This window comes from Anabas testudineus, chromosome 10 (genome assembly GCF_900324465.2).
Source record: "Anabas testudineus chromosome 10, fAnaTes1.2, whole genome shotgun sequence".
Lineage (NCBI taxonomy): Eukaryota > Metazoa > Chordata > Actinopteri > Anabantiformes > Anabantidae > Anabas > Anabas testudineus.
In genome coordinates this window covers 9780820-9807635 of record NC_046619.1, presented here as the reverse complement: position 1 = coordinate 9807635, position 26816 = coordinate 9780820, and the positions used below count along the sequence as shown (strand labels likewise).

The 26816-nt window shown below is 39.9% G+C and overlaps 5 protein-coding genes across 8 annotated transcripts; 2 read left to right on the top strand and 3 right to left on the bottom strand.

Moving 5' to 3' along the window:
* Nucleotides 1-743: 743 nt before the first annotated feature.
* Nucleotides 744-7393, bottom strand: gabra6a (gamma-aminobutyric acid type A receptor subunit alpha6a). The gene is made up of 10 exons (XM_026357662.1): nt 7030-7393; nt 6852-6958; nt 6682-6749; nt 6037-6257; nt 5875-5957; nt 5646-5789; nt 4653-4805; nt 4279-4529; nt 2467-2711; nt 744-1110 (listed from the first exon to the last, which is right to left on the bottom strand). The coding sequence occupies exons 1-10, from the start codon at nt 7074-7076 to the stop codon at nt 1089-1091; spliced, it is 1341 nt and encodes a 446-aa protein (XP_026213447.1). The 5' UTR covers nt 7077-7393; the 3' UTR covers nt 744-1088.
* A 116-nt stretch (nt 7394-7509) lies between these two features.
* nudcd2 (NudC domain containing 2) lies at nt 7510-10176 on the top strand. Its single transcript, XM_026357665.1, has 4 exons — nt 7510-7935; nt 8407-8455; nt 8556-8707; nt 9173-10176. Exons 1-4 carry the CDS (start codon nt 7747-7749, stop codon nt 9254-9256), a joined length of 474 nt encoding a protein of 157 aa, XP_026213450.1. The 5' UTR covers nt 7510-7746; the 3' UTR covers nt 9257-10176.
* ccng1 (cyclin G1) lies at nt 9591-13745 on the bottom strand. Of its 2 annotated transcripts, XM_026357663.1 has the most exons (6): nt 13528-13745; nt 12025-12288; nt 11667-11920; nt 11224-11302; nt 10868-10978; nt 10516-10707 (listed from the first exon to the last, which is right to left on the bottom strand). In XM_026357663.1, the coding sequence occupies exons 2-6, from the start codon at nt 12286-12288 to the stop codon at nt 10516-10518; spliced, it is 900 nt and encodes a 299-aa protein (XP_026213448.1). In that variant the 5' UTR covers nt 13528-13745. The 2 variants fall into 2 exon arrangements, with proteins under 2 accessions (XP_026213449.1, XP_026213448.1); XM_026357664.1 differs by lacking the exon at nt 13528-13745 and having other exon boundaries at nt 9591-10707.
* Nucleotides 13746-14380: 635 nt separating this feature from the next.
* LOC113160550 (septin-8-A-like) lies at nt 14381-21830 on the bottom strand. Of its 3 annotated transcripts, none has more exons than XM_026357860.1 (10): nt 21724-21830; nt 19950-20064; nt 19615-19810; nt 18857-19043; nt 18603-18764; nt 18419-18515; nt 18069-18237; nt 17722-17854; nt 17438-17628; nt 14381-15073 (listed from the first exon to the last, which is right to left on the bottom strand). In XM_026357860.1, the coding sequence occupies exons 1-10, from the start codon at nt 21751-21753 to the stop codon at nt 15019-15021; spliced, it is 1335 nt and encodes a 444-aa protein (XP_026213645.1). In that variant the 5' UTR covers nt 21754-21830; the 3' UTR covers nt 14381-15018. The 3 variants fall into 3 exon arrangements, with proteins under 3 accessions (XP_026213645.1, XP_026213647.1, XP_026213646.1); XM_026357861.1 differs by lacking the exon at nt 14381-15073 and adding an exon at nt 15943-16033; XM_026357862.1 differs by lacking the exon at nt 21724-21830 and having other exon boundaries at nt 19954-20032.
* A 1135-nt stretch (nt 21831-22965) lies between these two features.
* On the top strand, nt 22966-24462 carry sowahab (sosondowah ankyrin repeat domain family member Ab). Its single transcript, XM_026358367.1, has one exon. The coding sequence runs from the start codon at nt 22992-22994 to the stop codon at nt 24381-24383; it is 1392 nt and encodes a 463-aa protein (XP_026214152.1). The 5' UTR covers nt 22966-22991; the 3' UTR covers nt 24384-24462.
* Nucleotides 24463-26816: the final 2354 nt, after the last annotated feature.

Here is a 26816-nt window from a genome sequence, read left to right as displayed (position 1 = left end):
ATGAGGGGCGCATGCGTACAGCCAGCCCAAGATCAAAGAGTGGAGACTGATGATGGTGGATGAGCAGTTTTCATTGCAGAGGAAAATATTAAAGGGACAAGTGGATGTGCGTAATGAAGAAACAAGCATTTACACAGGGAGTGAAAAGAACAAAAACAATGTCAATTTTAGGATCATTTTATCATTACTTTTATTTATTATATGGAAGATCAGTTTGTCAACATCCTGACAAGGTCAAACTATTGGATACACTTTAAAAAGGACACATCTTCAAGTTAAGACCGAGTTTATTTCTTCTGTCTTTATGCTACTGAACATGTTAAGTAGCTAAAAAGAGACGTTCACACCTTATATACGAATATCTGTGCCCAGCAATCATGCATCATCCATACAGAAATAGAAAATCAGTGTCAACACCCAGTGGTGGCCTTCTTCGCAATGCTTCCACAGAACCTGCCGTAGATCTGCAAATGCAAATGGGGGCGCCACAGCAGAAAGCTGGGATGGAAAACACAGTCCCACGATTCATTTTTACCAGGTTTGGGTATAATTTCGGAAGCAGCTAGTAAGGATGCGAGCCTCCTCTAAATTGTCTTTGATCTTGCTGTAGTGGGAGCTGTGCTTCTGTAGAGGGCAGGCTTCTGATAGCATTGGTTCACTGTTGCATCACCACCAGTTACAGCCAGCATAGATTATATCATCCATTTCTTTTTGATGTGTTTTTTTTTTGGGGGGGGGGGGGTTGTGTGTGTATATCTGAGCGTCATACATACTGCATGCTCTGTGTGGCGCGTGCCTCGTCCCAGGCCCCGAGAAGCGTGTATGCGGCAGGTTTAAAGTGATCGAGGCCCATGAAGGGCAGCTCTTCAGCCACTGATCACAACACAAGTGGGCAGTAGTCACAGCCTGTGAAATGAATAGATGTGCAGCGGGAGAATAAATGAGTTTCTGATTCATTTCCTCTGTCAGATGAGAGCAGATTGAATGCTGAGAGATTGTACATGGACAGAGAGGGAGGGGGTGAGGTGAGGCTGGTTTGCTGGATGCTGAAGGTCTCTCTGGGTGCACATGCCCTTTTCCAGCTCCTCTTAGTTTGTAAGACCCATGTCCCTGCAAGACCAGAATACAGCAGAGCACAAAATGTGAGAGGAGCATACAGAGATTCTCTATCTGCAGTATACCGCACAGCCCAAACAGATACTGTGCTCCCTGTCTTCTCACTGCCTTCATCAAAAGTACCCAGCGAGAGACGTGGCGAAAATACGGAGAGGGAGTCGACGCGATGCAGCTGTTCCCATGCTCTCCATCTTGTCTCTTTCATTATTCCACAGAACATTCTAAACAAAACCACCATAAAAATCTTTGACAGGAACATGAGGAGCTTGATAAGCAGATTTACACTCTCCAGTGTTACATAACGGAGCTCTCTCTCCCCTGTCTCTCTTTTTACACTGTGCCTCGCTTTATTCTTTCTTGGACAGGGAGCTTTCTGTTCTATAAGTGGCTCAGTTAAAAGCACGGAAATTAATAGTCATTTTTTCCATGTGGTTAATGTACACATTAATACATATATATATATATATATATATATTCTTAAGCCTTCTTTGTATTGTAATGTAAGCTATGATGATGATAAAAGCCACAGTGCAGGCATCAATGCAGCAACCACGACACCTAGTATCCTAGTATTCTTCTTCTTCTTCTTTTGTTTCATCCTACAACTCCGGAGACTGTTTCACTATTAGAAATTACTGTAGTCTTTGCTGCCTGTATAAAAGCATTTGCCAAAGACTATGCTTAGTCATTGTTCACTCTCTCCGTGCTGAATTGATCACGATTAAAGCTGAGAGAGACCCAAACTATGTGTGCATAAAGCACCAGGCATCCATTGTCAGATATTTTCATGCTGGATGCTCTCCAACTGTAGCTCAGCTAGTTTTTTACTATTTTGCTTGAAAGGTCATTTGGATCTTCTGCCCTGACATGGATGACACCAAAGGTTGAAGGTTAAACTCCAAAAGGGAATCTTACTGTAAGTTATACAGTAAACAAGGCTACAAAGACTAGTAATGTGTCGTAGTCTGTCCCAAAGCTGTATATAGCTGAGGGTTTTAAAGGAATAAAGCACACAGCATGTCGTCAGTGTTGTTTCTGGCTTCTCCCTAATTTTTCAAACCCTAACAGCTGGCCATTTAACTAAATGTTACTCCAATTTTACTCCAATAGGAGTGAAATTAATGGGGACTATTTTCAGGTGCTGGTTTTAATACACATTTGGTGTTGAAGTGTATATTTATGGCATAACCAGGGCAGAGAACAGTACACTGTATTTCAAAACTGTGCCAACGTTACTCATAATAAAGGAGCATGCCAACCAGTTTGTATTTGCTGATATAATAATGATAATAATAATAAGAAGAGAAATACAGAATTCCACCAGGCCTGTATTACAGAATCAGTTTTTACCTGGCACTCTCCATGGGGTCGCTGGCTAGGTAGGTATACCAGTAGATTAAATTGAAGAGGGCGAAGGTCAGGGGGAACAGTATGCGGGAGTACATGTCGATGGGACTGGTGCCGGCCAGCTGCGGGATCTGGGGAAAAGCTGAGCCCTGCTGGAGGAAAATCAACAGCGGCGGGGCTTCTCCTGGATCACTGCGACACACGGAGTGGTTTCTCCTCTTCAGGCCATCTTGAGGACTGCTGTCCAGCTGGGTGGCAGGGGGTGGTGGGAGGGGTTCGGAGGTAGAGGAAGAGGTGAGGTTAGATTGAGCTTCGTGGTGCACAGTTAGAGATAATAAAAAGGTAGGAGACAGTTAGTTTGTAATTCTAGTTTGATGTCCAACATTCTTATGTTTCTTGGTTTAACATTGGCTTCGATTACAGCATGCATTCACTGCTGCATCGTTTCAATACGGTTGTGTTTTGTCATTTGCAGTTTATTAAATGATGGAAATACCTGCTCATTCGGTACATTCAGTTAGTCAGCTGATCTCACTGAGTTTCCAGCTGATACATATTAATCACTGCAGTAAGTAATGTTTGTTCCCATAGGAACTTTCTCGGGATGGCTTGCCAACATCTCCATAAAACACAGCAGGTCGCTGCTGGATGCCCATAGGATCGTTAACAGATTATGCAGAGAGGAGTGCTGGAGTTGCTCTCTCCTCTCACACTGAGGCTATTTTTAAAGCATTTAACCATGAGCCTTACACGTGAGGCAGATCCCAGGAGGATGCTGGGATAGCTTACTGTATTAGCATAAAGCATATAGCTGGAGATAAGAGCCCTACAACTGCACGTATGTGTGGTGTGTGCTGGATGGTAGGATTCTCTACTCAGAAGTCCATAGAAAAAGATCTCCAATTAGGGGCATGATTTCTTTTTATCTTTATCTGAGTCTGGAGTTGCTGTGTCCTCTTCATCATTAACATCACTCATCTCTCTTCACTGTTATTAGCTATGTACACGCATTTGAGATGCAAGGTGAAAGAAATCACAGACCTTCAAGTGACTGCAAAAACTGAGCAGGTTGCTCTCATACAAACGTTTGGACAAAATCCACTATCCTACAGTCAGTTGTTACAGTAATAACTGTAGTGGTACAGATACAATATTCCTGTTCTGACATGTACAGCTAACTTTTATAACAAATAGTCAGATTTTACAAGAAAGATTTGTGGATTCAAGAAATCTGTCAATTTTAACTTTTAACTTTGGGAAGTGTGTTTATTTACTTTCTTGGTGAGCTTTAGGCAAGAAGATTGATGCTACTGTCATGTCTGTAGCTGCTAAATATATATCTTAACTCATCTTAATATAAAGACATGGGTAAACAGCTATATGATGTTAAAGTATTCATTGAACCTTTAAAATATATCCATGATTCTGGGTTTTGTATTTTTTTGTTTTCAGATAACAGTCCTTCCTTAAAGAATGGACTATTCTCTGAATACAATTTTCATATTTGATTATTCTGTAATTTCACAATCTTCAATGCAGGGGTTGAACCTGTGCTTCTCAAGTGCTGCAGCCCTGCATGTTTTATAACAGTCCTGTCAGAAGCTGGGGATGATGATGGGGGAGAAACAGCTTAAAAGTGGTCATTTTCATATGCACTGACTTTAATTAAAATAAAATACTGCACTGAATTAAGTGATGAACATATTCTGATTCTAATGTTACCTGGTGATAATTACCTGGTTGAATAATGTTTCAAACTAAAGAAACTTTAGTTTGAATTTAACTCACTTTTTGGACACAAAGTCAGCTACTCACCGAAACATTGTCCTCATCATCGCTGCCGGCTGCCAACACTTCAAGCTTGTCTTGTCTAGCTTTCTGCTTCCTCAGTCGGTTGGCCTGGAGGGTGGCAAAGTAGTTCACTGCTGCAAACTCAACAAGAGCCGACGCCACAAAGGCAAAACACACAGCAATGAACCAATCCATGGCGGTTGCATAGGCTACTTTGGGAAGGGACTGACGGGCGCTGATGCTTAATGTGGTCATGGTCAGCACTGTGGTGATGCCTGAAAGAGAATAAAACATGTATACACATAGACGCTGACAAACATGCAGTGCATGCCACATGCTGCATATTGTATGTGTACTGTACTGTATATTGCCTGCTGTTGGTGAAAAAAGGAGCATACCAGCAACTGTGCGTGCAGGAACTGATTCTTTGTTGATCCAAAAAGAGACTTGTGACAGCACCACAACCATAATAAGAGGGATGTAGGTTTGTATGAGATAATAACCAAGCTTCCTCTGGAGGTGGAAATGGACCACCTGCACAGAGTAGCGACCTGCAAGATAAATAGCACGTGTGAGCAGAGCAACCCCAGGGGATGAAGCAGGGCAGCACAGAATGGATGCCCTTGCTTGCCCTTGAAAAAGAATAGTTTCTAAGAGGAACATGTACAGTAGATATGCTGCTGCTGTTAAAACTGGAGTAGTCCAGTAACAGTAAGACACAGATGAGAAAGAGAAAAGAAAGAAAGAGCACAGGACAACAAGGAGGAGTAACGAAGGAGGTATCACATCAGACATTTGGAAATGGGATAAAGGAGGAGGAAGTAGTGAGTGAGGAGGGGGCAAGAAGAGAGCATGCAGTGTCACTATGCGTAACACTGCCCTGCTCTGTCTGAACACATGCATGCAGACATTCACAGACCGAAAACATGCTGCATCATGCACACACACACACACCTACGCACACACCCACACACACACACAGTTTTCTAAATGGATATCATCTCCACAGCCTGCCTTTTCCTCTCTATTCCAGGAATCTGCTGGGTTCACAGCAGGGGGAGCACACGGGAGAAAATACACCCATACAAAGACACACTACTCTATCCTTCATCTTCTCTGTCAGTGCACTGTCAGGGCTTTAAACCCCATAGTTCTTTTTCAAGACACAACATACACATTAGTCTAAGTTAAGCGTCTTAGATAGCTGCTCAAGGAAGCTTTTACATCTGCTCAATTGCAGGGGAGCACTGGACAGTAGTGCAGCATTTGGAGGGACTTGCTTGTCCTGTTTGCACAATTTATCATATCATGAGACAAACTAAATTTTTAAGTGAGGGTACAACTGCAATAGTGTCCCTAAAAGAAAAATAAATGTTGAGAATGAATGTTACCTGTGTTTGATTTGAAAATCTCATTTGACAAAGTCTGTCCCACCAGATCATACTGCAGAAGACTTATGGACTCTTTGGGACACTCAACAGAAGCCACTGGCCCCTTCCTCCAAGTGAAAATGATTTCACTGCTTGTGTAGGCAACTGAAATAGAAAAAAAAAAAAAACATGCACAAATCAAAGGTTGATCACATGTGCAAATTTGGACATGTTTTGAAGACATACTCACAGCTTCCAAACTTGAGAGGACAGGAATGCCCATCCATAGGAAAGTTCATCAGACTCATTGGACATTCTGCATTGATTGTCAATCTAATAACAAGATAGCACACAATTCAGTCTTTTGAACTTTGTCAGAAGACGAAGCATACTTTAATAATAGCTGTATCACCTCATGGTGTACAGGACCGTTCCATTCTTCATTATACGAAAGAGCTTGTTGGGTGTCGTCATGTTATGGGAAATGGACTTCTTGGAGTTTCTGAAGAAAGTGTCTGGGGTCCAGATCTTGTCCACCATACGGTTGTTCAGCCGCAGGATGTCAACGGGACCCTCAAATTTCAACCGCTCATCAACCCACATCTGGCGAAAAAACATGTCCGTGGTGTACTCCTGATGCACAAATATAAGATGTAAGTGGGTATGAATCCTTCTGATCCACAGACCTACAACTCCAAAACACTTTAAATTTAGATCTTTGATCATTTGTAAGTCACTGTCATTCATCATCATGCATATGCTGCTGAGACATTTCAACTTGCAGTAGAAGGTGAGGACAGATGATGAGGCAATGATGGATGCCACTCATCCCAGATAATCATTAACCATTCATTCAGCCATTCCCTCCATCTGACATGTTGTCATATTGATTTAGAGGCCATCAATAATGGAGTTATAGGGCTGGTCAAACAGATTAAAGCTCATTAGATGGTCTCATGGCAGATTGCCCATAAGGCAGGCTTTGAGTGGTCACTAAAGCACTGCTATCTAACTACAGTCAGCACATATACATCTCCTTACAGAATTACTATCTTACCATATCAACATCTGAAACAGGTCCAAAGCTGGTGACAAAAATGTCTGTTTTCACCTCTGTAACACCACCTGTAACAATAATCAGCAAATGTGGGATGTGTACAAAAACAGAAGATGCACAGAAACAGTCTAGATATATACTGTATATTTAGAGGTTGAAGTCTGATTTACCTCCAGATCCAGGTCGCAGTCTGTTGTCATAACCATTCAAAAGCTGATCCAAAATGCGGGTAATGTTGTCTGAGTAACTCTTGTCATGACCACATACACCGTCAAGACTGCAGAGGAAAAAGTAAATTAAACTCAGAGGTTCAATAAGCTCTCATACAAGCTGAAACACAAAACTTACCTTATTAAGCAGATAAAAGCGACTGAAGCAAGCAACAGGTCAGCCATGCTTCACAGCAATGGTCACCGAAGTTTCACTCAAATTTATGAGCAACACCTGCTGTATAAAATAGTGTGAAAGAGGAGTAGAACAAAATGAGGTAGAGTCTAAGTGTGGTTAAAGAGACTGATCAGTACACTTGAGGACACAGGAAGCACTACAGTAATCTAATTAACAGATTAGTAAATCCTCTCCATTTTTATACAAACAGTGTTAGTTTCAGGTCGTAGCCAAATTAAGATAAATAAAGAATTACAAATCGTGAAATCGAGACAACAAATGAAAACAAAAATAACATTTAAATAACTATAAAGTCTGCGACAAAATGCCCATCTCGAGGGTTTTTCCTTGATGTAGTTCATAGTATCAGACGACGGGTGGCGCTGCTGCCACAACGCTGCTTACAACCGGAAGTGCAACACACTGAGGGAAGAAGAAGAAGAAGTTTAGGGGAAAACATACAGTTAACTTAAAAACAATATAAACACCAAATACTTCACTGGGTAGCTGTAATCTAATTATTCTCAAGAATACTCGTTTTCAGTAGCCACTTCATAAATTGTGGTAAAGATAAAAAAAAGTGCTGGGAAAACCTCTCTGCTGGTCACATATAGTAGCTATAGCTTAAAGTTAGTTAGCCGACGCTAGCCGACCTGTCAGCCGGTGTGAAGCCGCAGCATGTCGGTGCACTTCGAAGAGAGGAGCGGTGTCGTGCCCTGCAAAACACCTTGGGGCTCCTGGTACCAGACCATGGAGGAGGTTTTTATCGAAGTCGATGTCCCTCACGGGACGTCTGCTAAAGAAGTCAAGTGCCATTTGGGATCCAGGGACATCGAGCTGCACGTCAAGGGAAAGGAAATATTCAAGGTTAGCATCTGATGTGATCCTCTGCACCTCTCCCTTCTGTTTGTTCTGAATTTGGTTAAAACTGAGATATGAATAATAAAGTCCATTCACTGTTCCTTTTGCTAATCACTATGTGACCAAAAACACATACCACATAATCTTAACTAGCAAAGTGATCTTTGTACAGTACAGACTTAAAGGTTTCTTAAATCTGTTATTACAGGTGTATGTAATAATTTTATTGAAGTGTGTATTTAGTTTGAGTGATCCAGTCCCAAAGTTTGTGTAAAAGGTGTTTTGGGAAAGCGTCCAGATGTGAAACGAGTTTGCTCTCCAGTGATTACAGCACTCCACATTTCTTTTCAGCTGAATAATTGCAACCCAACTCATAATGTTTGCTCTTTTTTTGTGACCCGAAGTTCTCACTTGTCATCACTGACATATGAACAAATAAATTAACTTCTTAATCTTTGTCTCTTTTCATTCTGACAGGGAAAACTGTTTGAGACAACTGTGTCTGACGAGGCTACATGGACTCTGGGTGGGTTTTAGTCCTTGAAGTAAGATACTAAAACTAACTTTAACCTTTTAGTTGCAAAAGTCATCCTTATGTGACGCTTTTATTCGATTTACTTCCACAGAAGATAAGTGTTTAATCCGGATCATTCTGATGAAGACTAATAGAGAGGCAGGGAATTGTTGGTCGTCCCTGTTGGAGGGGGAGTATTGTGCAAATGCCTGGATCCAGGATCAGATGCAAAGGAAGCTCACTCTCGAGAGGTTTCAGCGGGAGGTCGGTTCAGTTTAATGACATGTTAAGGGTTAAGGTGTATGTTTCCAGGACAGTACTATGATACTATACTACATAGTTCAAATGCACACCTGTCTCCTGCTACACAGGGTCAAATCACTACTACCACTTTTGTGTAAGGCACATTTATTAAGGGTTTGTACTGTTTATTGTAACATTTAGCTTTAGTAGTGATTTATTCATCATATGCTAAAGCCTTATTTAGTCATTTAGCAGACGCTTTTATCCAAAGCGACTTACAAGTCATTACAAGGTACAAGGTTAGGCAGGGCAGCGTGAGGAGGTCTTGCCTAAGGCCTTATATGTAGATATGTACTGTAGTTGTAGGGTTGGCAGAATGGTAAAAAAGTACTTAATAAAATATTGCAAGAGTTTCTTGACACACATTGTGTTGGGAAGTGGCACAAGGGTTTCTGCTTATGAATTCATTGTGCTTCTCTTTTTTAGAATCCTGGATTTGACTTCAGCGGTGCAGACATTTCTGGGAATTTTGCTGGTGGTGGTCCGGACTTTTCCAGTCTGCAGAAGTGACCGTTGCCACCAAATGTTCCCTCTCCTTAATGAATACTCCTGAGGACTTTAAGCCATGCAGAGGGACAGTGGATTCCTCAGGTCTCATGTGAGAAGTGAAAGAAAAAGTCTCCACAAGAACTCAAATATTGGTGTGTTTGAAAGACTTGTTTCACACAGCAGCCTGCTACTTGGTCTTTTCTTGATCATGGAGGACTGATGTTATGCTTCATTTGGCTTTTTGCAAGCCCCCATTTTACAGGCAGACCAAGAGCTGCTGGTGACTGTTCATTTTGATCATAAGAAGCCTTTGGGATGTGTTGTCATTTAGTAATTGAACGAAGGCACAGAGCAGTTGCTTTTCAATAAACTTTTATTGAAAGGTACAAGTACATAGGTTAATCAGATGGTGTATTCAATTAGCCATTTTCAATTTTGAGGACACATTTGTCACTAAAGTAAACTTATGCTAGTCAGAGAAGAAACTGGCAAAGAAAATACAAATTGCAATCCACATTTTCACTGCAATGACCTTTTTTCAGTGTTCTCTGTATAATTGACAACTAAAAATCAATCAATACATGTGGTGCTTCACTCACAGTGTCTGCAAATCAGTGAAAACAATTCATCTGTAACCGCTGATGACATTTCAGCTTAAACAGTATGGTTAGCCATACATGATGAGATCGTGGAGAAATCCAGAGCTCCCTCGCCATATCAAAATAAAAATAAAAAATCATCACCTTGGGTAGGAGTGTGCATTCAGGACAGCTTAGCAACCTAGGGTGGGAGTTAAGGATTCCGGGCCCGATTTCTTGGTTCCTTTTTTGTTGTTCACAAAATCCTTCTCCCTCCTCTTCCACATGGTGGACTGAGGACCTAGGTGGTTCTCTACTTATTAGCTTAAAACCAGCAACCCGTTCCAGGAAATACCAAACACCTTGGTACGGATTTAAACAAGAACATACTGTACACTTGTGCAAGCAACTCAACCAGGAAAGTAAAATTTAGCAGGATGGCAGTACATTGACCATTCTGACAAAGCATTACTCCTTGTTACTGGGGAAGATAAGATACAGTGCGCTTGATGACCAACTTGAGGAAAATGGTTATATTTAGCTTTTACTTAAAGAAATCCATCATCACTGATGAAGATCTGTAAGGAAAAATACCTGGAGCTGCATGTCGGTGACCTACTGCAAAAATTACATTCAGAGAACAAATATAATTTTAGGGACAGTTGTAATTTTCCTTTGCGTCTGAGGTCACCCACCCAGGTTTTAACAAGCTGACTCAGGTATGGTGGGAAGATGAGTGATCTTGTAGTAGCTGTGCTTCAGCTGACGTGCAGTTCTTCCCGAAATAATCCAGCGAAGTCTCTGGCTGTTAGGCTTTGAGCACTTTGTTGTGGCATATTCAGCCAGGCATTTTCCAACAAACTCGCGCACACAGAGCAAGTCTCCATCTCTGATCTGCAGAAAAGACAGATGCAAAGAAAATGTACGGTTTATGCAGAACGTCTTTTATATCTTTATCATTTCATATTTTGCATTTAAAGCCAGTTAAAGCCAAATTATTGCTTTTCAGTTTAGTACAGCACACAGATTTAGGATTGTACGAGTCTGTTCTTACGTTCAGCAGCTGCTGCAGACTTATCAAAACCTCTGATATTTTGTCAGTGTATTCAGGGTCATGTTGTTCCTGGACCTCAAAACACAAGAGAGCCATGGCAAGAAGAGAAGGCTGCAGAAAGACAGGAGAATCAGAAAAAAGTTACCAACACAGTGGCCAATTTTTTGTAAGAAAACCAGCAAGACAATTGAACAAATGCCTGAACTTCCATCACAAATGATTACAATGCAGTGTGAAAGCTGTGCAAAATGCTACCTTGGCATTATAAATATATTCTAATTACTACAGTATCATTCTAACGGGGAATACTGCAAGTTATCTTCTAAAGTGTTAGGAGACGTGTTCTTTTGGTATACCTTTATTTTGGAGAAGACAAATGAGCAGTGACAAGCTTTCAGCTGAGACTCCAGTCTCTCAAGGCTCAGTATCTTCTTGCTGCAAAAAGAAAATGCTTTTAGGTTTGTGATTGCCACTTTTATATTGGTTGGATTTAAAGCAGTAGATCAGTAGATTGGAAATTAATCTGCTTTAGTCAATTTAGAGACAGAAAAACAAAATGTATTTTAATAATTTTGAGTACAAAACAATGACCAGGAGATTTTCACATTTGTTTTCTAGCACATTGTCATGTCTAAAAATCATCATGATTTCAAATAGACCTCTGCCTGTTGGCCTTAAAATATTTTTGGCTAGTGTTCTCTTTAAAGCCAAATATGAGAAGACACATTTTAGAAGAGCAAATGTAATTTTGTTGAGTCATGGTTAAGCCCTGCAGGTTGATGTGACCATCTGTCCTTACCTCTCAGCGTCGAGCTGCTCCTGGATGTGGCTGTGAAAAAGGCGGAGAAAGCGAAGAGCTGTGGGGGCCTTCACCTTCCAGTAGAGCTTCTCCATGATGATCTTCTCCATCCTCATCATGTCAGACACAGTGAAGCGATTCTGACTGATGCGGATCAGGTCATTGGCCAAAGGCACGTTCTTCTCCTCTTCTGAGGACTTCACAGCAATGTAGAAACAGCAGAGGCCCACACAGGACAGATGCTTTGGCTGAATCTGAATAGGACAGGAAGGGAAAATAAGATTACAAAACAACTGTTTAAATAATCAAATAGTATACTAGTCAAATGTGTAAATTTGCATCATTACTGCGTACAGACCTTCATTACAGAGAGGAATCGATCTAGCAAGCTGATGGCCAGTGAGAAGGTCTCTGAGCTAAAACCAAAGAACCTGGTGAGAGACAGCAGGTCCTTCACTTCCAGCTCCCTCAGTCTGCTGGTCATCCTAAGGCCATTGTCCTGGGCACTCTCAATGAGCCTCAAGCCACTCAACTTTGGTTGGTATCGGGCCTCAAGATCTGTTAGGGCCTTCAGCTGAACTGCAAAAGACTGTGCTCCGGGTCCTGTGACTGTATCAATCATCTGGGCAAACAGAAAAACAAAACTATTCAATTCAAATTGAATAATACTGACTAAATCACAATATTTTTTGACTACATGTCTCAGTTCTGATAATGACAACACTGTGTACACGTGTGCATGATTGTTGATAACCATATATGTGCAATACTTAATACCTACAGGTATGGCAAATATCTGAAATAGTTGACAATTTGCCTAGAAGCCCAAACCTATTCAGCTATAATGTTAGTGTGTCTATAGGTTCTTTAAAATGTTTGCAGGGTGATGTAACTTTTCATAACAGTCAGATAGGTTACAAATTTTCATTTGTGAACTAAGATGATAGAAGGAAAGCAGTTACACATTTTGATAACCAAATCCCAGACTCTATCCTATCCAGTCTTTTTGATGCACATATTTTTAAAGATAAATCTTCTTCTGCCAATGCAATTTTTATACCACATGGAGAAAAGTATGTATAAAATAATCAATATGGACCCAATATACAGTCTCTTAATAACTACAGTTATTGTGTTGTATTTGTTATACAATTTTCACGTTAGATGCTATTCTCTTAAGGTTAGCCATGGATTAGGCCTGTGTGTTGCTCTGAAGTATCTGAGACATCGTAGTGTTTCCATATTTGTAGGTTATTCAGTAACAAGCCTTCCCCCAACAGCTGTCATTGAACTGGACTCAACTGGACTAGTCAGGGAGTGGTGAAACCCCAATACGTAACTTAAGTTTCACACAATGTGTTATACGTGTTATCATATTTAGTTAAATTAGTAGTCAAATATATGATCCAATATGTTTTATAAACACTAGGCTTCTTATGAAAGCAGAAGGCCGTGTGTGTGTTAGTAGGACAGGACCTGCGTCATGTCGGGACATGTCCCTGCCATACACACTAACGGGGAACGAAGCACAGCCACAAACCCAACAGATAACACTGTTTAACCTGCTAAACTGTGGATAAAACTGTTAGTCACAACACTGTTGTTATTACGTATACGAGCTTTTATAACTTTACTTTAACAAAGTGACGGGGAAATGATAGCTAAACTAATTTGACGTAACGCTAACCGTTAGCTACAAGGGCTAACACTAGCTAACTCAAATTTCCAATGTCGGCGTTAATTCCTGTACTTTTCAGATGACTGGCAACCGCGGAGCAGTGTGTTTTATAGTTATAAACACCACTGTAAGTATAAAATGAGGTTAGTTAATTTGACAAAGAAAGAAGACTGCTTAACTTACCTTGGCTTGAGTTACTGCCTTTAAAATGATCAAAAATCAGAAGTGGGGGGGGAAAGCTTTCACACGCTTTAAATAAGCGAGTGAGAAAAGAAGTAAAATACGGAAAAGTGTAAGTATGAACTTTCACTAAAGAAAGTTTTAAGCATAGGTTAATTTCTGCCTATGCACACCCCCTACCCTTGGTAATAGGCGATGGGGAAAAGGGCAGTTTTCCTTTTAATGGAGGCTTAACACCAAGCCCAGGCACAAAAAGACTGAGCTGTCATTGGCTATCGCGCGATGACGTTCGTAATTCTAAGGCTCAATTGGATGTTTATGCAGCCATTCACGACTAGAGCCCGCCCTTTACACGATGGAGAACCAATCGCATGTGAGCAGGCGGGACGTGACCAAAAGTGTGACTCTAATGTGTTTTTCTAATGTCAATAAAATAATTCACTACACGTTGAAGACATATTTATATCTGCAGCAAGAATAAAGAGCATATACATTTAATATCCATATGAATAGGTTTCCTATTGTTTTAGCTCGTAAATAGAAACAAGCAAGGGACATTTTACACTGCAAGGCAAGGCTGGGAAAGAAAACAAAAGCCAAATAGTACCTTTTCTCAAAAACAGGATTTCTTAAAATTTAATTTACCCAATTTTCACATGCCGTTGTCATAGGCCAGACATGATCACAATATGCTATCCCGCTTTTCTTTTGTTTATGGACACTACTGACAGGTTTCTGGAACAATCTGGAAGAAACCTGAACCTGCTGAAACCACAGCTTACACAGCCTGTTTTCTGTCAAATGGATTTTGAAATTATGGAGAGAACAAGACACATTTTCAATAAAGAAACTCTTTTATTACATCAGGATATACAAATGTGCGAGCAGGCTGATACAGACCCATTATATACCACTGACATTAATGGGTTTAATCCTGAATTGATATATAGTACATCCTGAATTCTTTTTTTCATATGGAAACAGTACATATATTAATAATACTTCTAACTAGTACTTTTAGAGACAACATAGGGGCTGACGTGTAAGTATGACAGGATGCCTTAATAATGTTCAAAGGTACTAGTTTTACTATGATAAAGTGCTTCTAAATCATAATATATATATATATATATATATACTGTATAATGTAAAATCCATACAATCTCCAACAGCAATATTATTTCACTTATAATTTCACAGTGTAAATTGTCATGATTGGAAAACTACAAGCGTTACATGACAGACATTTAGTACAAAAACAGAAATTTGGTAATGGGGATATTTTAATACTTGTTGAAATGAAGGTTAGGATGCAGAGACCATGCTACAGAACACTGTTTAAAACCTTCAAGGTAAGTTTAGTAGACGTGGAAGGCTCCGGGCTGACTCACTTCCAGGGATATTAAATGTATTTCTATAAAATTATCATTTCACACTGTAAAAATAATACACTTGATTATTGGTCTGTGATCTTTTGATGTAGTAGAAAGTCTTCTAATTCAAATTCCTTCCTGAGGTTAAGGAACACGCAGATGGAAGACTAAAGAAGCTAAGAAAAGGAAAGAAAAGCCATGTCATTTGTCTTATCAGCATAAATTCACAAATGCATTACTAACATTTAGTGCAAATGATAAAGTTTTGTTATTAGTTGTGTTTGTTGCCACTGAGTAAATACAAAAGCAAAACTGAAACTTGAATAAACAGTTAACACAAAATCCAGAGCTATCAGAAAACTGTATTGAGCTATGTAGTGATGACAAGAAGTCCAATATGAAATGATACGAGTGATGGATGTTGATGAAGTCTCAATGGGAACGGGAATGGATTCTGCTAACCAAAAGATGAATTGCTACTGTGTTTGGTTTTACATTATCATTCTTTATTTCATTGTAAACTCAGGTAAAATCTCATCTTATTTCCAGACTCACTAAAAATAACATTAGTTCTGTTATTTATAATTTTGCATAGCATGGTGGTTAGACAATTCAATTATCTGACCTCAAACTACCAACAATAACAAAACCTTCTGTACCAAAAAAACCCACAGAAGACCATTGAAACTGGAAACATTTAACAGAAAACCTTCCTTCATATTAATACATGACATTACATGACATTACTTGTAATCATCAGTTAAAGTCAATCAAACTGTCTCCTGTTTCTATTAAGTCTGGGCCTTAAATATATATATTAGAATTTTACAACATGAGATGAACACACATTCATGGAAAGAACATGAAATAACACAAGCTACACGTTATGAAAACAGTCCAAGGATTTGCTATTGTGTGTCTGGCAGAGTCAGCATTAGGGAGAAATTAAATACACTGAGCAAAGCTACCTTTTGATCCATAAAAACACAGTGGCTTACAGCCATCACATTTTTCACACATACGTGCATAGTCACTGTGTCACTGTGTCCACACATACAGTGTCAGTAAGTTATGTCAGATATTCATGCTGATGGCAGACACATTCCTGGTTTCTGGATGTTTGATCTACAAATCAACTGAAAGGGGAAAAGAAATTAGACAACATATGGGGGGGAAAGAAAGAATGCAGGATTTGAAGTATGGTAGAAATTAAAGTAAAAATGAATGAGATGAAAATGCAACAATGTTTGGAGATTCACTTTTATTCTTATGTCCTTCCCGTGGAAATCTATCTGGGTTTTAGTCCACATGAACATGTGGACTGAAACAAGATTACATTTGTAAAGATGTTTCTCAATATGATCACATGGTTTAAACTGTCTTGAAGGTCATATCCAACAAGACGCCCAACACTGACACCATGAAGTAACGTTATAACACCACCAGCATGAAGGGCTGAATACATCATACCTGCAACTAGATTTTTCTATTGTATTAAGAAAGAGTGTCTATTCAATGAGACCTTTTGCACAATCATCACACCTTAAAGTTTAATTATAACATTCAAAGTTATCATATTTTAATGCTGATGAATAATTTAAAAGATGTCTAAATGGATATAGACTTTCAGATTCAAATAAGGCAAAGAAAGAGTTTATGCATTATCACATTTAAATTGTATTACAGCATTACATTTCAAATGTTATATTCCTGTTTGACACATATATTTACCGTAGTTTAATAATCCATTCATTGTTAGGTCTAACACTATAGTCAAAATGATTACTGGCTGCAGAAGAGATGAAGCATAGGCCCCGAGTTGGAATCACAACTAGTGCTCTACACTGGCATACAGTCTTTGTTACCCATAGTATTTTCAGATACATTCGAAAGCCCATTGATACAGACAAGCCCAGGCTTTCATTTCTTAGTGTTTTATCATATTTTATTTAATAAGACAGTTTTGTGACTGCAGATTTCAACAGGTAATTTTGAGCTTCAAATTGTGTATGTGTGTTTTGAGCATGCATATTCCTCACTGATATATAATGTATCTACCTGCAGAAAAGATGACGGTTCTAGGTGGGATGTCTGAGTATCATCTGCGTTACACATGGGGCGAGTATCAGTGAGACAAGTCGAATGTAAACAGAACTGCCCCTGCCTGAGATACAGTCTGGCAGGTGAGCCTGCAGAGATGTAGCAATCAGGCTGTGTCATGCAAGCTGTGACCCTTCCCACTGTGTTTGGGCACACAGTGTCAGTCTAAATCTGTCCCTGCATCATTTTCTGAGCCAACATAACTTCTGTGAAGACAACACTATGTTATTAATCACATTGTACTGGTTTGGAGAATACGCGTCTGTGACCTGTGACCTGTGACTATGCTGCATGTGTGATATTTAACCAGTTATCCATCAGTCATTTGAGAGAATTTAGTACTAGCCCTATTAAGTGGCACGGACACTTGCTCTGACAACGATAGTGCATGAAGGAACCCAGAATAGAAATCAAATTCACACACAGAGAAGCAGACTTACTTCTTTTTGTCCTTGTCCTTCTTGAATGGCTGTTGTGAGCAGCCTTGAAGTGCCTGTCCCATCAGTGTCTCAGCTGCAACCTTTCTCCTGTTGAAGGCGTTCATCTCCTCCTCTAGTTCTCGCCTTTTCTCCTCCAAATTCCTTTTTTCGTCCTGGTGCATCCGCTTGAGCTGCTCAAACCTGTCATGAAGCTAGAGATGGTGATGTGACAGGACACAATGTCAGACAAATTAAATGTGTTATATTAGCAGTGACTAGGGTTTTATGCTGATGTCAGTCTTCACCTCTTTTTCCTTTTCTTTCAGCTCAGCTTCTGTTTCCTTCACTTTGTTGACAAACATCTGCCTCATTTCTTCCTCCTTGCGCTGTAGCTCCAGAAGGAACTCCTTCCTCTTGGATTCATATGTTTCCTGGAGGCTGAAAATCAGGGGAAAACAATGTTAAGCTCATTGTGAAGCCCTGAAGTAGCATAACATGCCCTGAAGGAATTACACTCATCTGTACAGAAATATCATCAACTCAAACAAACATGGATTATAAGGTTCCAATAAGTCATTTTATCAGCACAGTTTTTTTTTTCACTAAAATGAATTGCCATGATACATTACACCGCTGCTATCCCTAATTTCACCTGAATGACTGGCTGTCTGGGTCTGTGTCCTTGAAGCCCATCTCTTCCAGCTTGCAGCGACGGTAGAGTTCATAGTGTCGAGCGTGTGTTTGCTCCCGGAGATCCTCCATGTTCACACGCAATAGCATCTCCCTGAGCTTTACAAAATCACAATGGTTTTCATTCTCCACTGGAAAAAAAGGACAAGGCGTTTAGTCTTCCTGAATATCATAACTGACCACCACTGCTCATAAATGAGCATGAATTATACAATGAATTATATAATATTTAAACACCATGGATCTAACTTAGCACCTCCACTGTTTAGAAGACTTATATGATGCTTGTCAAATACAGTTCAGCGCACTCACCCTGTACTGATCCCCAGGGGTACAGTCTTGCTTTCACCATCTTATTTCCTACTTTAATGTCTTCTAAGCTCCCAACTACAGCAAAGGGCAGATGACTCTGGAACAATATTGTTACAATATGGTCAAATATATGGTTAAATACTACTTTTGTTAATGCCTGTATATGTGTCTTTGTAGATCTCACATTCATGGAGGAGTTGATTTCTGCAACAGCTTCGTCCTCTGTTGGGAACTGATAAATCTGCACTCCATTGCTGACCAGCTCACTCATAATCTTGATCTTTAATTTGTCCAGTTCACTCTTGGATACCGTGTCTGCCTTTGCAATAACAGGGATAATGTTCACCTGCATGGAAAAGCACAATGAGTGACGCGAGAGACTGTGGAACAAGTAACATTAAATACTGAAACATACAGTGCCAAATTCTTGCTTGTCACCTTGCTGTCCAGTTTCTTCATTGTGACCAGATCCAGAGACTTCAGAGAGTGTCCAGTGGGAGCAATGAAATACAGGCAGATGTGGATTCTTGTGTCGTGGTAATTAAATAGGGAGCGTTTTATTTTTAGCTCCTCTTCAAGGTAACTTTCAAACTGGGCATCAATATACTCAAGAATAGGTTTATAGCTGCGCAAAAAAAGCAAAATACACAAATTACCCATTAAAAACTTTGTTATTTTATCCATACATGTATAAACATTATACTTTACATTGCTTTTCTAGTTGTTTGGGAGTCGCATTGGCATCCTGGTTACAAACTCTGCCCCTCTGCTCTAGTCAAGAATCTCCAGTTTTTATACTCCCTGCTGCTGGAGCACACAAATGTCTATTGAGATTGCATTCGTTCTACCAGTCATTCCCTTATTTCCTTTCATCCCTTCCAATTCACATGCCAACAACAGGCAAGATCTCTTTCAGAATTTCATAAGTGTGTAGGCTGAACTACCACAAGCAAGGGAGAGAAAAGATTCATTGTTGGTGTTGTGCTGATATACCCATAAGAAATGTCAACTGCCAGCTCTGACTTTTTAAATATTGTATCGGTATTAAAGCCACTTGGAAATTCCTTTTGACAGGTTTCCAACAACACCAATCCATGTTGTATTTTTTGCAGCACTGTTTCGAAGTATATTCTTCTCATTTTCACCATGTATAGCTCATTAAAACTAAAAGAATGAGCATAAACAGGATTCAGTACCTTTGTTCTCTGTTGATCTGGTCTCCAAACCCTACAGTGTGCACAATGGTCAGCTTGAGGTTGACGTTGCTCTCCTGCAGATCATACGTTTGAGGGCGTAGGTGTACCTCACTCTCATAGTGGCTGGCTTCCTCATTTTCAAATGTTGTATTGAAAAGTGTGTTCATTAATGTGGATTTGCCTATCCCTGTCTCACCTGAGAAAAATAAATGAAAGTGAACAGAGATGAAGGAAAAACTGTATGACTCATTGACAATCCAAATTTTAAATGATTATATGTTTCATTATTACTGCTCATACTTTAAATCATGAATTCTTCATATGTTCAGACATACCTACACAGAGGATGTTGAAGCAGAATCCCTGCGCAACAGATTTGCTGACCAGCTGATCTGGAAGACTGTCAAAGCCAACATGCCCCCCGAGCTCCAGGTTTCGCTTTTCTTCATTCTGAGGTATTTGGAAACAGGCAGGACAAAGACTAAATTAGGCCAAATGACTTGTCTTACATTATTATTTCAGTATAGCGGCCTGGGCAGTAAATATCAGATGAAAAAGAAAAATCAATAAAAGGAATAAGTTTGAAACGTCTTTCTGCCAGGTCCCTTCACCACCGTCTCCTCCTTTCAAGCCTAAAAGCATTCTTTGCAAATGAGGTCATCGCTCTCTTCCACTTAGCACGGAGAATAGTCCAACCTATGAAAAGTGTCTGTCTGAGCATCACAAATCAAATTCCTCTAGTTAACGTATACAAAACTAGGTAGAATTTTTTCTTTGATGCAGATAGTCAGGGCTTGTGTCACATTATTGTGAGTACTCTGTGAGTTACTTTTTTCTTAAATCATTGCGTGCCAGAAAACATTAACATTAACACTCTAACACAGTTGACTTTTGTTCAAACAACTACACAGTGTTTAAAAAAGCAAAAAAAACAAACAAAAGAAAAAACATTAATTTTGTAAAGATGTGGCCAAAACATATTTATTTAAAGCAATTATTGATTATCAAAATATCATTTGGTTATTTAAATATTATTTTAGAGATTCGTCGATGAAGTAATCGATTGTGGACATTGAGTTAAACAATAAAGCACAGATTTCCCCATCATGATGTTATTTGGACTTTGATGTAAATTAGCATAATGCTGAAAAAATCTAAACTATTTGAGCTGGGAGATGGTTCATTCCTCCTATAGAGAACACACCCCGGGATGCTGGCATCTTTTCAAAGGGTTCAACATGAGGACCAGGATGTGTTCAGTGCAACAATCATCAGTTTCTGTCTCCCTCTCTTCACACACACACACACACACACACACACACACACACACACACACACACACACACACACACACACACACACACACACACACAAAGAGCTCTTTATCTAGATGTTATTTCACAGGGTGAGGGGACGTCCAGGCTGCTAGCTGCCCTGGTACCCACAGCCCACCTTCACAACTATACAAACAGTTTTCCAGACTTGGCAATGTCACCTGTAAATAATAAACTCGACGCCAAACACGTTATGATGGCTTTTTAATCACCGCAATGTCACAAATCACAAATCACACCCTTGAATGACACACGCTGGGATTTTCTCTGAGCTATGAGATGGTGTATGTGGAGGATCTAGGAGCCAAGACTTGAAGAGGCTGCTACTTTTGTTTATCCTCTTAACTTAGTCTCCTGCTGCTCCGTGTTTATTCTGATGCATGGCCCTGTTTCAGCACCTGTCAGAGGAGCTGACATGTAAACACCGGAGTGTTGATGCACAGATTTCATGCTGCTCCATGCACGACAGCTAAAGTGCGCTTTTTCTAACACGTCTCCACAGATTGTTCATCAAAACTGAATTATCATTATTATATATCTATCTATATATATTATAATAAAGCACAGCTGAAAACCCGCTCTCATCCAACGTAACAAGCTTTCTCATCACCGCATCGATGTTGCTGCATTCCTGACACATATCCCAGCATCATCATCACCATCATCATCACCATCACCTTGCTCTTGCGCACACCTCTACACACGCAGCTTGTCGGGTTCCTATTTACAGCCCGGTCTGAGGACGTCAAATCAGGCAGTAGATCATCGTACTTACTGCGAACACATCCATCTCATTGGCCGCCATCGTCAGAAGTGGCTGTGTGGAGGAATGATGCGTCTTCACCCAGACCTGCTCTCCACATCACGCAGACACCGACTCACACTCTTTTCAATATGGCCACTTGGAGGCAACACCCCCTCGGTGCTGGAGGGCGACATTACAGCTCTAAATAGCCTGTTTAACATTCTGGTTTTGTGTTTTGTTTTGTTTTTTGTTCACGTTTATTAATTTCGTTATTGCTTTAAGACAGTCCATATGTCTAGATTACTTCAACTTCAGCATTAAAACAGTGAATTTTTGTTTTCTATTTTCAGAGGCTGCAAGTTCATTCAATAGTTGGACACCAGCTGTCTCCTAGCAATGAAGTTCAATGACCATGAACTTGATGTAAAGTACACTGAAGTACTTTAGTACACTGAAGTACTTTAGTACACTGTAGTAGCCTACTTTAGTACATGTGCTGTACTAGAGTAATACTTAGGTGCCCTTACTCTGTTATATTTATTTGACAATTATTTGATCATCTCAATTTTATTAACATAAGTGTGTGAACATGCAAACTATGTAGTCATAAACCACCTTACTGAAGTATCCAGTCAAATGAAGGGTGCAAGACATGATGGGGAGCATTACACTGAGATTTAGCTGTTTTCAATAAGGCAAAGACACTTTCAGTGCATAAGAGCAAATAAAAAGACATGTTAAAGGTTGACAAATCCTGTAGAATATTATTATTGCTGTGTTTGTTATGCTCGAGATGTCTCATAAATATATTCAAATGTATTTTTAGCCTTCAAAATAAGGTTTGGGAGTATATGAATGACAGAAGGTTGGTGCAGCTCGGGCTTAAAGTGGATATACTCAACCAGACTGAAATAATAATTAAAGTAACATCATAAAGATATGCATTCAACTAACTTATAGTGTTATTTCCTTAAATAACCGGTTGGATCTCAAGGAATGTTATAGTGGAAGATTTAAGATTTGCAAAATCTAACTGTATAGAGATATAAATCTACGGATATAAATTACATTCGTGTTATATTTGTTTAACCACATTGATCCACAGTGACTTTACAGTCAGTCTGCAGTGTCCTTGCAGCTCCTCTTACCGGGGAGTGCCAGAATGAAAACCGGCTGAATTGATTTGGAGAGGCGCCGGAAGCAGCAGGTTGGTGGAGGACAACAGAGAAGAGAGCACGGAGAGCCAGGAGATTATCCCCCGGGCGTCACAGAGGAGACCTGTTTGTCTGCAGCACAAAATGGATTTAACCCAAGAATCGGTTTTGTCTTTTTTACTCGAGCGCGGAGGCAAAGTGAAAAACTCGGAGCTGCTGAACAATTTCAGGAGTCAGATCAACAGCAGTGATCCCGCGGAAAAGCAGCACAATAGGGAGCTTTTCAAGAAGCTGGTCAACAGCGTCGCTGTGGTCAAACAGATCGACGGGGTGAAGTTTGTAGTGGTGAAGAAAAGGTATCAGGACTTTGTTAAGGAGGTGGCACATGATGCGTCGCAGAAAACGCAGACGGATGACAGCTTCTCGAGCCAAAACACCAGCTTTTCGTTCACATCTCCTCATCGAGCCGAGGCAGCCAGGGTGATTTATTCAGACTTGGAAAACAACAACATGTGCTATGCATCAAACATAAATGAGAATTATTATGGTGGTGCTAAACTCGTGGCTTTGGGAAGGACGCAGGACGCGAGGCCGTCATCGGTGAACCCCAATGTGGACACGGGCACTGTCAAAGTCCTCCTGAATATCCCTGGAGATCAGACGAGCAGAGCTAGGAAGTCTGGAGCTGTGTTCGCTGTGGTGGCAGTAAAATCCCCACCGAGAGACACAACACAGGATGGATTGCGTCTCCAAGTGAATCAGCATAAAACCTCAGACAAGCCTGTCACGTTGGGAGCTGAAGTTTCTACACCATCTGTGCCAAGCCTGAACTGTGACTTTCAAGCTTGTAGGGAGGATGCATTAACAAGTGCCAAACAAAATGGGAAAAACAGCCAAACAGAGTGCATGCAACCCCCAGGATTTCCACATGCCAGACCCCAAAACAAGAGCACAAGGCAGGCAGATGATGTGAGGTACTCGGAGTCTGTGCCTTTGGAGCCTTTAGCCCACCAGTGGTTGGTAAAGTGTGCTGCTGGACTGTGGGGGCAAATCTATGCTTTACTGCTGCTGGACACTCGCTTAGCACAGAGAAAAGACTTCATGTCAGGTTTCACAGCACTGCACTGGGCTGCCAAGGACGGCAACAGCGAGATGATACACAAGCTTATAGAAATCTCAAGGAAAAGAGGCACTTATATCAACATCAACAGTAAAGCACATGGAGGATACACACCTTTGCACATCGCAGCCATACACGGCCACACCGAGGTAATGGCTTTGCTTGTGCAAGACTATGGAGCAGATGTTAATGCAAGAGACAATGGTGGCAAGAAGGCGTTCCACTATCTGGACAATGGTGCATCAGCCGAGATCAGAGCACTTCTGGGAGGACTGCAACAGAGTAAGTGCAGGGAGAAGACAGAAGACGAGGAGTACAGAGACCACCTGAAGGGCTTCAACACTATTAGTAAATTGTTCCAGCCTCACATAGGGAAGAAACAAAAGGCATCAGCTAAGTATGCACATGACTGGTGAGAATGACATAGCTCACTGTGAGATGGACAATATTAAAATCGTAAGAGATAGCACTGTCCTAATATAAAACAACATAAACTGTTGTTAATGATAGATAACTTAAACTGTATAACCGAATTACAAATGTGTAGCCACTCACTACACACAGTACGACAAAGTTCAAGTTGTCCCGTTCAGTGTATCATTGTTGGATGGACTATAAACTGTATTTATAATTTTAGTTGAATTCTGAGTATTAACAGAAAATGGTATATTTTGCATCATTTGTAATTTATTCTAACACAACCTGTAATAGCAATCAGCTGACTTTTATTACCAAATGTGTAATAAATCTGTTTCAATTCTTCATTCATGAGTTCAGAGTCTGGGGAAGATATGAAATCAGACCACACCTGAGACGAGTTACTATAAGAACTGGTGTGAAAAGTATCATTGTGTTGCTAGCATGGAATACTACCAACAGACCACATATGTATGACAATTTGATCATTAAAATTAAATCAGTTGAAGTCGTTTAAAGCAAACATAATACAGAGACAAGATTTTGTGGTGTTGTTCCAAAACAAAAACACAAAAAAAACTCTGGTAGATAATATGTTATATTTCACTCTGTCAGTTACCTCTGTAAAAGCAAAGGGGACCTCTGTGGGTCTGGTTATGCAAAGCAGGCATATAACCGGGGTATAGGAATGTCTCCTTTATCAAATTCTTTGTGAATTTGACTTGTAATGGAAAGCAGGGGCCTTTTGTGGGTTGTACGGGCCCCATTTCTGAACTGCTGCATTTAAAAAAAGACACAAGTTGGACAACATGGCCCCGAAAACACATAACTGTAATTAAAATTCAAGATTGTGTCTCCAGAGCTGTTCAGCTTGTTTGATAAGTTATTGAGGTAAAAATACAAATGATTTTTGTCACTCTTTGTCTAAATTGACATAACTTGCATTACACAACAATTAGTAAGCACAATGATCTGTGTGATCTGTGACATTGGCTCATAAGGCATAATCAAACCGATAAAAACTAAATCTAAGCTAAAAACACTTTTTCCCAGCTCACACAAGCATGAAAATACCATTCAGTCTTTTTTTGTGCAGTACAAAACACTGTTTCTATCGTAATGTGACCTAGAGAAAAACGGTCCCTAATGACGTGAAAAGAGTTTACACAATGGAGCCACAACTAAAACAGTGCTAGAACAATGTCCTTTGTCTTGTAGTCTGGAAAAGAAGCAGTCTGCATAATGAAGCTGAAAAGGGGCAACTGCAGCAGCAACTATTGAGCACAGTTTTTATTCATCCCACCTTCTTTAATACTGCAAGAGAACTAAATGATTCCAAAAGGAAATCGACCACAGAAAGGCTTCCTGTGTCTATTCTCTGATGGCTGACACAAAATTTCCAATCATCAAACAATCTCAAACAATAGTGTGCTGTGGTCCAGGTGTTGTAGAGTTTCCTGTTAGTACAAAAAGCTGATGTACATACATTTCTTGTCCAGTAACAGTCGCTTTAAATTGAATAAACATTTAGTACATATTTACTGTTAATCTGTGAAACTAGGCCACAGCTACAACTGTCTAGTTTTCAGCCACTGATAGTTACAATTAGATAATTACAATTTTAGTCTTTTAATGTCACCAGAGTTAAAGTTGATCCTGCTGACAAATTTAAATAATACAATCTTTGTGAATCTGCTTTCGACAATTGCTGAGCAGACCAAGTAGTAGGTAATTTGTTAATTTGTTAATGACTTCTTAGTTTGTTCTATGGACAATTGTCTTAGTATTTTTAGTTACAGTTTACATTTTAGCCCAGTAGAGGGCATTTTTTTATTACAGTGAAAAATACTACAACATCTCTCAGAACATGAAACTAAATTATAGGCTGCTTACCACATCATCTGCCAAGGACAGAACACAACAAAATATAAACCTTCACTTGGCCGTGGCTTGGCACAAATTTTAAATTTTACATGCTCCATGCACAAAACACTCAACTTACTACAACTTATATGTTATAATAAATCAGTCATGTTGAATATGTATGTGTAGGTAAAACATGATATAGTAGTGTGCATACAGTCCATGATCCTTTTTGTTTGTTTTGGAGCACACACTTTGTCCTCTAGTGGCCAGAGCTTTAAAATAGCTGCCTTTACTTTGTATTTTGTCCCCTTGTGAAATGCTGAGTAGTCCCTTGTTACCTATTTTAAGTGACCCAATGTGAATTAAAATAGGCTGCTTGGAAAAAACACAATTAATCAATGGAAGCCTAAGGTATGCATTTTGATTATGGGTCCATCAGCAAATTTATACTGTCAGGGCTGAGCTGTGCAGATGCTATTTTAGAGATCTGTCACTTAATAGTCTAGTTTGAAACTAAGATCAGCTTTTCTCATAATATATATTCTGTAAACAAATCATCGTTCATA

Excerpts from the sequence above, each read along its gene's own strand:
- gabra6a (XM_026357662.1), bottom strand. The coding sequence starts at position 7,076 with ATGGCTGACCTGTTGCTTGCTTCAGTCGCTTTTATCTGCTTAATAAG. Across the intron at positions 6,750-6,851 it reads ACTGCGACCTGGATCTGGAG|GTGGTGTTACAGAGGTGAAA; the intron begins GTAAATCAGACT and ends TTATTGTTACAG. Across the intron at positions 6,258-6,681 it reads CTGTTTCAGATGTTGATATG|GAGTACACCACGGACATGTT; the intron begins GTAAGATAGTAA and ends TTTGTGCATCAG.
- sowahab (XM_026358367.1), top strand. The coding sequence starts at position 22,992 with ATGGATTTAACCCAAGAATCGGTTTTGTCTTTTTTACTCGAGCGCGGA.
- nudcd2 (XM_026357665.1), top strand. The coding sequence starts at position 7,747 with ATGTCGGTGCACTTCGAAGAGAGGAGCGGTGTCGTGCCCTGCAAAACA. Across the intron at positions 7,936-8,406 it reads AGGGAAAGGAAATATTCAAG|GGAAAACTGTTTGAGACAAC; the intron begins GTTAGCATCTGA and ends TCATTCTGACAG. Across the intron at positions 8,456-8,555 it reads CGAGGCTACATGGACTCTGG|AAGATAAGTGTTTAATCCGG; the intron begins GTGGGTTTTAGT and ends TTACTTCCACAG.
- ccng1 (XM_026357663.1), bottom strand. The coding sequence starts at position 12,288 with ATGATTGATACAGTCACAGGACCCGGAGCACAGTCTTTTGCAGTTCAG. Across the intron at positions 11,921-12,024 it reads GATTCCTCTCTGTAATGAAG|ATTCAGCCAAAGCATCTGTC; the intron begins GTCTGTACGCAG and ends TGTCCTATTCAG. Across the intron at positions 11,303-11,666 it reads GAGCAGCTCGACGCTGAGAG|CAAGAAGATACTGAGCCTTG; the intron begins GTAAGGACAGAT and ends TTCTTTTTGCAG.
- LOC113160550 (XM_026357860.1), bottom strand. The coding sequence starts at position 21,753 with ATGGCGGCCAATGAGATGGATGTGTTCGCA. Across the intron at positions 20,065-21,723 it reads ATGAGATGGATGTGTTCGCA|AATGAAGAAAAGCGAAACCT; the intron begins GTAAGTACGATG and ends CAAATACCTCAG. Across the intron at positions 18,516-18,602 it reads AAATCAACTCCTCCATGAAT|AGTCATCTGCCCTTTGCTGT; the intron begins GTGAGATCTACA and ends ATATTGTTCCAG.